Source organism: Corvus moneduloides, chromosome 1 (assembly GCF_009650955.1).
Source record: "Corvus moneduloides isolate bCorMon1 chromosome 1, bCorMon1.pri, whole genome shotgun sequence".
Classification (NCBI taxonomy): Eukaryota; Metazoa; Chordata; class Aves; order Passeriformes; family Corvidae; genus Corvus; species Corvus moneduloides.
Genome location: NC_045476.1, coordinates 60806841 through 60820267, shown reverse-complemented (window position 1 = coordinate 60820267; position 13427 = coordinate 60806841). Strand labels below are relative to the sequence as shown.

The 13427-nt window shown below is 37.3% G+C and overlaps 1 protein-coding gene across 7 annotated transcripts in view; it reads left to right on the top strand.

Annotated features, from left to right (window-relative positions):
* The window catches only part of PPP1R9A (protein phosphatase 1 regulatory subunit 9A), a 137359-nt gene that overhangs the window by 97862 nt on the left and 26070 nt on the right, over window positions 1–13427 (top strand). For 6 of the 7 annotated variants that reach the window (XM_032111750.1, XM_032111767.1, XM_032111740.1 and 3 more), the window contains exons 7-9: window positions 4712–4867; window positions 10257–10310; window positions 12172–12401. In XM_032111750.1, coding sequence (XP_031967641.1) covers window positions 4712–4867; window positions 10257–10310; window positions 12172–12401 — 440 coding nt within the window. The remainder of the gene's footprint in view (window positions 1–4711; window positions 4868–10256; window positions 10311–12171; window positions 12402–13427) is intronic. The other variant, XM_032111777.1, reaches the window with a different exon arrangement.

Below are 13427 nucleotides of genomic sequence, written 5' to 3'. Positions count from 1 at the left end.
TCATTTACTATATAAATGCCCTGCATTTTAGAATCTGCTTTTACCATAGGCTGCAGGTTGTCACAGGGTTGCAGGATTCTTTCAGATGCTCCTTCATTTAAATTTTTGCATGGAAACACAAAGCCCTTGTGCAGAACTGAACACTAAAAGAAGATGGATGTTCATAGTGGAGTCCATGCAAAGACTAGAGGATAAGTGTGCATCAGCTCACAACTTGTTAAGCTCCCACAAGCCAAGCACTTGAGCCAGTAGAATCAGCTATTTCTCAAGTCTTACCTACAACAGGCAGCGCTGGCATTTCCTAGTGAGTCTCTGCTAATCCCAGTAAAGCTGGGAGAGTATGTCGCCTCTGGGTAGCCTGCTGCAGAGTTTGCTCATCACCAGTTTGCCTAGCTTCCTAAAGTCCCACCTCCTTTCAATTTGTAGCATCCTGTGAGAAAATAAAACGCAAAGGCTTTGGAGTAGGCAGTGTCTTTGTATTTCCTACTTAGTGTGCTAATTATGACCTGAATCTGTATCCTTGACTGAAACCTTTTGAATTCCTTGTGTTAACATAGTGTTCTGTGCACAAGTCAAATTCTGACATTTCTTGGAATTTTGATTTGAACTTGGTATTATCTTCTTCATGTTCTACAGCGAATGACAAAAGTCATGTAAAGCAGATGACCTGTTCCCCAGAAGGCAGCATGGGGTGATGCAAAATGTGAAATGAATAATATATTGCAGGATTCTGTTCACTCTGTGGCCACAGACAAGTAGTTTAATGCAAGTGATGTTTTAATCTATTTTAATATCACTAATAGTCATATGAATATTTTTTTCATTTTAAATTCTCATTCATCAGGACATGCTGAGAGCAAAGCAACATTAGAACCATTGAAGAAAATCTTGACGCACACACAAAAAAAATGTCGCAATGTACTTGAATGTCTAACACCCGAAGAGTACATTTGCTAAACCAAAGCTTTCAGAGTACATTTTTTTCAATATCATTAATATGATGCACTCCTGTAAAAGCAATGATTAGTACTATACCATTATGTTTTTTCTTCACTCTTTTGAAAGAATTAAGTATAGCCCATCAAAGAAAAAAATCAAATGAAGAGATGGGCTTGAGTTATTTTTATAGTTCTTCAAATGGTTTCCTGGTTGTGGGAGAGTTTCAGCAGGAACAAAAGGTGTAGCTTGAAATGTGTAGCCTTTGTTATGGTGATGTGGGGAAGGTCTGTCTGCATTATCCCGGCTGGTGCTGCAGCTCCTTATTTCTGCTTGGGAGTGTTAGGCACATTTCAGAAATTTACAGTTAAGGCAGTTAAACAATGCAAGTAACACATTTTCCTTTTAGAAGTGGAAAATTACAGTTTGTGTTGATAATTTCATGCTATTAGCTGTGATAGCATATAGCAAAATGAAATGGCTACTATCAGAAGCTATTGCTTTGGTTAGGACAAGCTGAAGCCCTAGGTGCTACTGAAATGAGAAGTAGGGCTTTTAGATGGATGAATTCTGCTCACCAACACAGAATGAAGAATCTGAGATTTCCCTTCAAGAGCATGTAAGTTTTCATTGACTATGAAGTAAAAAATATTATTGCTGTTGTCAGCTAAGAAACCAAAATGTATTGCAGAGAACCTCAGGGAATTGCAATAACAACTCTTACCTTACAGGGCTTTGTTATTTGAAGTAATACAACTTCTTTTCTGTGCCTTGCTGCTCCTAGTAAAATAGTGAATTTCACATTCTAGCTAACTGGCACAGTGTCTAAACAACCTTCTGGTAGTTTCATGTGGAACAAAAGTCAGCAGAGTTAATTTTTTCAGGGGAAGTATGTTTCATGTAGTTTATTATGTATATTTCCTTAATGTACACATTGGTTCTTTTGAACGTGTAATTTGTTTTCCATATGACTGTAAGATGAAATCCCTTTCTTTTGAAGACAAAAGCAAGAGTCCCATTTATTTCTGAGTTCTGTAATGGGTTCTTGTCGTCCTGGTGTCTTGTTTACTTGAGCTGTGCTTTGCTTTGACAGCTCCTTTTTTCATTAATTGAAGCAAAAATGACTGTGCTCATTGACACTCATTATGTACAATTTGAAGCAAGATTTTCCTTTGTGTTCATTTTTAGCTGCCTGATGTTCCTCTTCAAACACTCTGGCTCCTGAGGCCAGTAGAATATTGCCTGCTCTTGAATTTTTCCCTGATAATTTAGTCCTTCATGTGTGTTCATTTTTCTTTTTGTATTCAGTACTTCTTCTTAAAGTCTTTGGAGAAATCAGTTTTAACTAAATTCATCTGTTTTATTCCTTTGCCAAAACTGGTAAATGTAATTGAGATTTTGCATTAATATATTCCTTTAAAATGCACATGTTGCCAAGCCAGATCTGTTTTGTTTTACATAAGCAGGGCATGAGTTTACTGGTTAATGATCCTGTTTCTGCCTCCTCTTCGCATGCTTCAGAGATTTCCTTGCCACTGCTGATGGACCTGCCAAGATGTATTTTTTTTAATGTAGAAATTACGATTGTGTATTACCTTAGAGATGTTTCGGGGTTAATGACTGCAAAATGGAAGGTATACGGACTGTTAGTATTTTGTCCCCACAGAAATTAATTTCACTGGAATCTCTGTGTGATTTTGAGAGTTAGTGTTTCTGCTTCTGGTAGCCCTGATGGTGTGTGAAGGTGGTGTTACTTTCTCCTGGAAAGAGCCAGGAGAGTTAGTAGCCAAAATTTCCCTTTAGGTACTACACGTAGCCAGTGACAATAAAACAGAAACAGAAGTTACTACAAGTGTAGTGTAACAGAACATTTTCTGTATGTGTATATGAGATCTAGACATACAGAATGACGATTTCAGTTGTTGTTTTGTTTAGCTATAATGCTTACATGCCTGAAAACTCCAGTGAGATGGACTGTGTTCTTCCCTTCTCTTAAATAAGGAAAGAAGAAGCAAAACCAGCTGTTAGTGTTTTTTGTAGAAGTCTACTGAGATTCTTAGTCATATATTCTTAGTAGGTATGAAGTATATAAAGTAAATGCTTACTGTTTATTTCATTGGAGAACAAGTAACTATTTACAGAGGCAGCAGTAACTCACCAAAAAAGTGCCTTGCTTTACAGTGACTTTTAAAGTATAGATGTGTTGTCCATGTTGGTGACTTACCTTCTTTTTAGTAGTTCTTTTAACATCAGAAAATTTTACTAAACTATTTTATGCTTTCTATGTGTTTTGGCTTTCTTTGCTTTTTAAAACTTCAGTGTTTTTAAAAAAGAAGAATGTAGGTTTTTCATTATCTTTAAAGGTTCCTTTTAACCCAAACCATTCTGTGATTCTGTGTGCTGCCTCTGTGTACCTGTGCACCTAGACTCAATATCTGCCATGCACTGCTTTTTAACTGAGAGACTCACATAAGCCTAAACAGCTGGGAAGTTGAATTAAGGTAGGAAGCTGAGGTTTGAATTGTTCTTCAAACATCCAAGTTCTTACCTCTTGTTTTGAAAAGTCCTTTTGTCAGAAAATGACACTAACAGATTACATTAGCACTATGGGGAATATACTTCTGATAATACTACTATGTTTCTTCATCTCAGGAACTGGAAGCTCATGAAGAAAAACTTCAAATAGTTTTGTCAAAATTTTGGTGGTGTTACTGTATAAACATGACAAAGACTGCACCAGTCCCCCCGCCCTTTCCTTTTCCATGTATTTATTTAGTCCCAAGCCTTATAAATCCAGATGTGGTCCTGAGGGAAATGTTTGCTTTATAACATTTTTGCACAGTCATCTGCACAGCCAGCAGGCTGTTTGTTATCCATATGCGCTGTACTCCAGCTTCCAGAGGGAGCCCTGCAGAAGCGAGGTGGTACCATTCACCTTAGGGTTGGGGAGAGATGAGCACAGACATGCGTGCAAAAGACTGAGAAGGCAATTTGGGGTTCAATATTGCAAGCTTTTTCTTTTCGATATTATTGGGGTTTTTTGTTTTGTTTGTTTGTGAGATACTGATTGCAGCTTACAATTTCTTTTAATTCTGTTTTGTCAGCAAATTGTTTGCATCTCATGCTTTACCAGCCCAAGAAACACCCACATTTACTGTTCAAAACTAGCTCAAAGCAGCTCCTTATTCAGGGTGAAAATTGAGTAAACTCTGGCTTCAGACTCTGAACTTCTCTGACACTCAGTTTCTTTTTCCTACTGTTGTCTTTCTGAGTGGGTGTTACTTTTCTATCGTTAATTTGTTTATAAAGAACAAACCAATGAATTTTCAAATTCAACATGGAATATCACTGGAGAATTACTTCATCCAGATGACGTTGCTAACGACTAATCAAGACCCTGTTGGTCGTATTCTGGGGCTTTTTTTCCGTTTGGAAAAGATTCCTTGTTAAATCTGAAATAAATTTGGAGAGTTCTTCCTATGGAAAACAGGTCTCACTTGGAAAAGGATGAAACCATCAAAATGCAGAGCCAGTAATGCTTGAGAACTAAGTTATTAGTGCTTAAGACACTGTTTTCTCTCTTAATGTACTGAAATACTACTGTGGAGTTTTATTTTGTCTGGTAGAATTCATAAGTTCTGGGGTTATAGCTAAAGACAAAGATAACCTTTTTTGTATGCAGAATGCTGTGTTTGCACAGTATCTTAATTAATCTTTGAATAGTCTCTGCATAATAAGAGGGTAACTGGAATTTCTTAAATGCTATAAAATTAAGACAGGGGAATATGCTACAGATGAAGAAGATGAAGACATGGAACCTGTCCTTCCAGGAGGTGACATGGCTATTGAAGTGTTCGATCTCCCTGAAAATGATGACATGTTCTCCCCCAGTGATGTGGACACCAGCAAACTTGCTCACAAATTCAAAGAAGTAAGTAATATATCAGAAAATACTCTTGAAATACCTCACTGAACCAGATTTTTAGTTATCTCAGTGCTTAGTGCTTGGGTTTTTTCTCTTGAAAACTGGAGTGGTTTTTTGCTGTTTGTATGCTTAGTACTTTGAAATGACTCAAAAATTTCTTCTTGAAAGAAGCAGAACTGTTCTTTGGAGATATTTCGGCATCAGCTTCCAGGTGACTGTTGTATTGATGGAGGGTAATTTGTAAATTAGCTTTTCAGTATAGAAGTTATTCTGCCTCAGCACTTAGTTTGACCAGGTAGACAAAGTGGAAGTTAATTCATCACTAGCAGATTGCTGGGGTTTGGGGTGGGGATTTTTTTGGTTTGGGTTGGTTGGTTGGTACTGTGTTTTTGTAAGATTCCAGTAAAAGGTGATTGGGGAAACCAAACAGCAAATGTTAAAATTCAGTGGAGACATGTGAAACTCATCCTATACCATAACACAGCAACTCATCAGTGTACAGCCATGTCATATGTTTGGTCATGTGTTCAGAAAGATGCTGTAATGGGGAAGCAGCCATACTTCAAGAGGGTATTCTACCAAAGTCTATGGTTACAGAGTATAGCACCCACCTGTACTAACTGTGGTGTTCATTGTGGTCATTGAATTCATATAATTTCACATAGCAAAGTACTGAGGGACATTTCTTCTGTATTTTAGGCTGTGCTTTTGATGTGGCTTCTTTTTGAGCTTTCCTGAATTCTGATACAAATAATAGTATGGAACAATGGATGTACCTAAGCTTACGGTAATGGGCTGAGTGATGGCAGTAAAGAACTTTTTTTTTTTTTTTTAAATACAGGAAGATGGAAGGGTTGAAAGTAGCCAGAACCTCACAGGAGATTTGAGCAGCAGAACCTGGGACCAGATAGGAGTTAAAATACCAGGACTCCCTTTTTATCCTTCTCCACTTATCCTCTTGCCTTCCCTCCACTCAAAGCAGATGCTTTATCTTGTATAAATATATTGTTACTACTATCGAGTGAGAGTAATATATGGAAAGTAATCAGTCAATGAGCAAACAGTCTTTCCCTTTTCTGCTAATACCCTTCACAGCCATTGGGTGCCTACCGTTATTCATCATTGTTTCCTGAAAGTTTTTTACTTTACTTAAATTATAATTTTCTCACCCCATATTTTGAGTTTCAGGCTCTTACATGAATTAGCAGAACATTTTACTTCATATTCTAATACTTTTCATCATACATAGAAATACAGTCTCAAAGTGGTGGGAAGATGCTACCGTTCTCCATGTGCCAGCAAGTGTTCCAAGGCTATGCAAACCAAAGATGCAGTGATGGGCAAGGAACTCACCTGTGAATAAATTACCTTTAAAACTGTGCTTGAATACAGTTTCCATAAACTCAGGCTATTGCCATACTTGAGCTTGTCCAGACTGATTTGAAGTTATTTGCAGACCTGTCTTCTGTAATGGCCTTAAAATGCTGTTTTAGAGACCAGATAAGGGTACCTTGGGATCCTTGAGTGTAATTGTAGATGAGAGCCTGAGAAGAAAACATAAAATGCCTAAGAGTGGACTCTTTCAGCAGCCCATGCAGTTCCTGCTGTTATGAGCACACCACTTTTGTTTTGCTGATTGTATTTAAGAGTACACAGCTGCATTTTGTTGGCTGATGCAGAGTGAGTACATGTATTTTTCTTGGTATTTGCCCTGAATTCTTTCAACACTAGACGACTTGTTCATGATCACACTGCACAAGCCCACACAGTGTTTTCTGGAATTGTAGTTAAAGAATAACTGTTCTTTCTTGTTCTTACTCCAGAGATTAATGAAAGTATTAGGCAAATGGGTAGGACATAATCTTTAAGCATAATAGTTTGACCTAATTAGTTGAATTCAGTCTTTGCAACAAAAAATGTGTTCCCATACTGTGAGAGCACTCTTATTTGAAATGCCTTGCTTTTGCAATGAAAGTCAGAAGAGGGATGGTCATTCCTGGGTGAATCACTGTACTTCTGAAAGTCTTGTTTTCCTGGCTGTAAAGCAGGAAAAATAGGACTGCTTTTTCTTAACTGCATTGAGAGAAATAGCTAGAAACTTTATTTTAGCTGTGATGATTGAAGAGAGACAAGATCTGTAGGGAAAAGGGACATTTATGTAAGAATTCATTATTTCATGTTTTAATGAAATATATGGAAAATGCATGATTTTTATATGCAAAAAATATATAATGATTACGTAAAAATTGTCATGGAGATTATTAGATTCTAATGTGTACTTTCTTTCCCAGTATACCCCTGATATTTTAACATTTGACAGACTTTCATCCATTCTACCTTTTGCAGTCTTGATGAATTCAATCCATTTTCTCTCTAAAACTTACCTTTTATAACAAGTTTTATTAGTTTGAAGAAAATTAATTAGCTTCTCACAACATATTTGAATAGGAAATGTGCCCAAATTTACTCAAAATGTCTTTGTTGAAGTGAAGCCATCACAATTTTATATTGACTTAAAACCAAAAAAAAAAATAGAATAGCATCTGCCAAGAATTTGTCTGGCATTATACAGGACATGGAATAAAGATTTCTGATCCCCTGTTAGTAAACTTGCTTAAAAAAATTTTAGCTGTAGAGTCCAGATTTTCTTGCCAAATAGTTGACCTTGCCTGTTATTTAGTCTAACCTATGAATGTGTTAGTATTTCTCATCTATTCTACAAGCATAATTAGTTATTTTTGTTAAAAAAGTACCTATCCAGCTACACATTTTTCTGTTAAGCAGAAAAGTGTCTTTTTTTCTTCTGCCTCAGTGGGATCTGCTGTACCACGTACTCATTCAATGATCTGGCTGGGTGCTCAGTGTTCATTTTTTTAACTTATTAACAGAGAGCATGGAAATAGCTGTTAAAACCATCTGTACCTGAGCAGATTGTCATTTATGCAACAATTTGGAGTTTATGTGTATGTAATAATAAGCTCTTTAAGTGCTCCTTATGGATTTGTGGGGTTTTAGAAGAGATGGGAGTGGACTGTCAGCAGGTAGCCTAAGGCTTTGAGTCTTGGCTTTTCAATTTCATTATGAAGTCTGCAAAGGGGAAAATCTAGCTCAAGCATTATTCCCCTGATTTTATCTCATCCCAGAGCAGTGCAGTAGAACTAAGCAAAGGGCTGGGCATTTTATAAACACCATGATGTTTTGAGATGGTTCTTTCATAATTTTTCACTATTAACAGGAATGCAATGATGAAAGAAAACAATTCTCAATCTCTGAAAATTGCAGATCAGAGGTTGGAATGACTGGGCTCAAAAATTGCAAGTAACTTCTTGCAAATGCTAATTAAAATATCTCCTTTGTTTCCTGTAATATGTATAACTATAAAAAGGTGTATGTCCTTCTCAGCTTCCTGGCCTACTGGGTGCAGCAGCTTCACTGGCAACTTCCTGCCATTAACACCAGCTCCCGGGTTGCCAAGTGCCCTGTTCCCAGCTGCACAGGCACCTCTCCATCCTGGGCCAGTAGCCCTGCTCCCCTGTGGCACTTCCTCAGGAGCCCTGTGATTACCTGTGTTTCTGCAAGCTGCTGTAGTCAGTGCCTGGTTTCACTTGAAATGAAATCTTACCTCTGCTCTCACTGAGCACATGAAGTCGTCACACTTTTCAGTGCAAAGTCAAAAAGTGAGCATAAGTAACAGATGATCGTGGGCACTAGAAGTTTTTACAGTCTCCTCTGGAGACTGTGACCAAGAAATGAGTGTTGGAAAGAAGATTCCTAAATGGAACTGGTGAATTGGTGTCTCCTTTATTGTGTCCAGCATAAATTGAGGAATTCTCGACCTTAAAGGACTAGGTTTATTCAGTATATTAATTAAGGCTGATTTGCAAACCAAACTGTATATGAGGGTGTGCATTTCCTGCGCCACAAGAAGGGCATTCAAGAGACTTCATGAAAAGGGAATTTCTAAATTAGCTTTGCATTTTTCAGAGATACTTGTACTGGTCAGCTCAGTGATAGCTCCTGTTACTTTGAAAATTATTCCTCTCTTCCAGAAGAACTTCTCCTTTGATTAATTTGCACATTTTCTTACTAACAGCTGGGTCTTCAAGAATGTAGGCATTGCTTCACCAGAGATGTTAGTTTCTGGTTGAGTACAACGACCTCACATACTCTATTAGCTCAACATAAGCTATTCCCAAAAGCTCATGTTAAGTCTTGTAGGAGAAGTAACCTGCATGTAAACATGCTTTTCTGTAACTATTCCTTCTATTAATAAATAATGGACAATGGCCTTGTCTCCACTGCAGTGCTAGCTCAGGCTGTAATTCAGTTTTTGCCCTTGCTTTCAGCTCCAAACCCTATGTCCATGAGTCACTGATTCAGTGTAAGGTTTTGGGGCCTGTCAGAAGTTTGTCTGTGCTGCCTGCTCTAAATAGCACAGCAGCAGGGATTGGGGTGCAGGCCGGTGTTAGGCACATGGGCATGATCATTTCCATTTGGACTGGGGTTATGCTGTTGAAGTTGTGGTTTGGTTTGTACCTCAGAGCATTCCTGGAGCCTATGAACAGCAGACCTTTGTGGTAAAACTAACAGTGTTTCAGGATGTTGCCTAATAAATACACTCAAAGTAGTGACTGTTCACAGGATCAGACTAATATAGGTTAGTACAGAAGAAATCCCACAGCAAGTGTTCAGGTGGATGCCAGGTCCTCCACACCAACCCTTTCCCTGATCCCCTGTTGTTGTGGCTGCTTGGTGATGTAACTACAACCTTTAGCACAGTGCCTGGGCTGTTAATCCGCTTGCAATTGCTTTGTGTGCTTCAATGCTGTTGCTGTTACTTACAGTTTCCCTGTGTAACTGCTCTCGATTGAGATTAGCTGGTTTGAGCAGAGTAACTCCAGCTGATGGTGAAGGATAGCATCTGCTTACCTTTCTTCTTGCATGAAATAAATGTGTGGAGTCTTCCCTCAAGGTTTTCCTGACTTCTTGAGTTGTTAAATCGCTTATTTCCATATTTGCTTTTTTGTAACGTGCCTGCTTTAATCAGTGCAGTGGGACTTTCAGCACTGGGATGTATTTCACATTCACATCAGAGGAGAGCAAAGCCCAGCAGGATAACATCTATTTTTTTTAAACATAAGACATTTGGTTTTGCTAAACAGATTGGATGTTCTGATTTGAAATTATGAGTGGTTAGACGGCATCCTATCTTTAATTAGGTTGCACAGACTGAGTCATTTTGCAAGCTAGACATTTTAATTTACAATCTACTGCACTGCAGCACTCTTCGGGGCCTTCTGCTATGTAATAAGGTATTCAACTTGCAGCACAGGCTTTAAAAATACCGGAGTACTCTCTGTGACTTCACTTGTTTATTTTATATTTTCAATTCTAGTTACAAATCAAACACGCAGTTACAGAAGCTGAAATTCAGAAGCTGAAGACAAAGGTAAGAATCAATATATGGTTAATATATGATTTTTTTTCTTCATGCAAAATCAGATCTGAAAACATGTATCTTTATGTGGATGGAGAAGTCAACATCCTTATTAAAGGCTGATTAAGAAGCACTGTGGCTCAGATAAATCTTGTCTTGGTGTATATTCTTTATTCCAAGTTTCAAGTAAAAATCTTAAGTGCTGCTATGAAAAGGAACTGCCAACTTTTGTAGCTTCAATTAAACATATGTTTTAAGGAGTGCCATAATGACTAAGTGGCAGATTCCTAGTTTTAAAATTCTGATGCATTTTTTCAGGTTTTAAAATTATATTTGGATTGAATATTCAAGTTGAAGTTAGTAGATTTTTTATTTACCAGAGATGTTAAAGTATCTCTACTATCGCTACTTTCCTTTATCGACATTTTTAAAAAACCTGGTTTGTTTAAAGGTATTTAATAGAAATTATTTTTATATACAGAAGAAAAAGTGTTGTTTCATGTTGATGCAGTTCTCTTTAAAAGATAGTCAAGGAAGGAAAAGTATGACCAGTTTAAAAGAAAACATTATTTCACAATCAGCTGCTAGTTAATAAATTAAATTTGCCATAGCAATAAAAATGAATTGGGTTTTTTTGTACTAGGGTAACCTTTATGGGAACCCAACTGATTATTCAGTTGTTCAGCAGTATTACGTTTTATAATGACATCCTTCTCTTTGAGTCTGAGTGCATTATAAAGGAAAAAAAAATAAGAAAAAGAGAAAATTGTACTTCAGAAAAAGATTTTAGATTATTATTTCTTTCCAGCAGCATTTGCACTCACTGTGTATTTTGCATAGTGTTTATCAAATCAGCGTAAATTACTGTTAAAAAGAAATTCAAAGTGCAACTATTTTCTGTAAGGACAATTTCTGTTGTCCTGTCTCAGTCAGAAAATTCAAAAATCTTTTCTTCCTCTGCTTTCCAGTTCCAATCTAGCAATTGGAGCCACACAGTCGATCCCTTGGGATTGTGCCGAGGCCCATTGACTTGATGGCATCAATGTGTGGGTGTAAACATCCATCTATGCAAATCCATTTGCAAAATTAGGGTTAATGTGCCTTTTAGTGTTGGACCTTTTTACCTTGTCTTTTCAATAGAGCTGAAGAAAATGTGGCTAGTTTAGGTATGTTACTAATACAACTGCAAACAAGTTAATTTTTTTGGAGTGTATCAGCCACGATGCTAGCAGAACTGCCTAGAGCAAATTAAAAAGTCTTGATAAATAAACAGAGATGTTAAGGCTTTTTTTGTTCACTGAATTCTAGGAGCTAAATTACACAAGATGCTGTATAACCCTACCCTTATTCAGCACCAAACACTGAAACCTGCAGATAGCTTCAGTTAGGAAATTACAACAGCCCTAACACAAAAAAAAAAAAAAAAAATCAGGAAATCAAATTCCCCCTTCCCAAAATAAGAAATGTCATCATTTTCTGAAAGTGTGAAGTGTGTGAATGCTTTGTAGAACCTGAGTCACATGCATAAAGCAAAATGCATCCCGTGTGCTGGCTGATTAACCTGGCAGTTTGCCTGAGTACCCCACTATTGACATTTTTAAATGTCAGTCAGTCAGATAGGTTACTATAACCCAGAGAAGCATAGAAGCTGCACTGGAACACTGAGCAAAAACTCTGCTTGGTTTTATGAGGAAGAATAATACATGCGTCAGCCTGTTTTCTTTGTCCTGTAACACTCTGCCCACTGCTAGCATGTTGCTATAGTAGTTACTAATTCACTGATTCTCCCTATTCACGTTGTTTGAATTAATCCTAAACTATTAGGCTGCACTTTGCAGCTTTTTATGGACTGCATCTCTACTACTTTGTTCAGCTGCAGGCTGCTGAGAATGAGAAGGTGAGGTGGGAATTGGAGAAGACCCAACTCCAGCAGAACATTGAGGAGAATAAGGAAAGGATGATGAAATTAGAGAGTTATTGGATTGAGGCACAAACCCTGTGTCACACGGTGAATGAGCACCTCAAGGAGACGCAAAGCCAGTATCAGGCTCTGGAGAAGAAATATAACAAGGCAAAGAAATTAATCAAGGATTTTCAGCAAAAGTAAGCAGCTACACCAAGCTCAGCAAATGACTTAGTGGCCAGATAGAAAACATGTATGTGATTTATTTTGAAATATGAAACCCACTGTTAAACACCTGTAAGGTAAACACTGTTTTCCACGTTTTTATTTATGAAAAGCATGAACTCTTTATTGTGGAAAAATGCTAGTATTCAAGCTGTAGTCATACTGTACCTAAATAAAGACTTAGTCTGTAATATTCCAGGTTGGTGTGTTTCAGAATTAGGAGATAGTTCAATGTAATTTCAAACAGCTAAGAGTAATCATAGTAAAGCATTTGATTAGCAAGTTTGTAGTAATTTATATTGGAATTGTATCAGCTGGATTCATTCCTGCTGTGTACTAATGTAACATCAAAAAGAATATTGGTTTTTTACATTTTACATTTTATTTTTCTTCTTCTTGTAGATGCCAAGAATGTTTGAGCTGAGTTGAGCTAACTGATGGTTACCTGGCCCCCTCTGTTTCATGTGATCCCCTCTCCCTGGTGGCTAGCAAGAATAATAACATCTTGTATTTCTATAACAGCTTCCATTCCCCAAATTACCTTTTTTTTTTTGGCAGCAGCTGTTTTCATTTTCTGCTGAAATATATAAAGAAGGAAACTCAAAGACATACAGCAGTGTCAAGTGATAACTGGGATTGCAGGAATGAATATCCTGTCCCATTGAAAAGGGGGTTAGATTATCAAAATATCATTACCCATCCTGGAATTTCATGACTGTTCCAGAACTAGTTTGCATCTTGTGTGCTTTCTATCACAAATTTCTTTGGTATTCATAAATATTCATGAAAATAAAAAGGGATAGGGAAAGTCACTAGAATGAATTTGGATAGCTTTCTATTGATATTCTGCTTTATATTAGTAAAAGATCTAGTCAGTTGTTTTTAAATACCTCAGACTCCTAAACTGACCTAACAGATTTCTTTTCAAAGATTTGATCTGTACCTGCAAACTTAGAGGATGTCCTTTCTGTGACGGAGCACAGTCATACCCCAGTAAAACA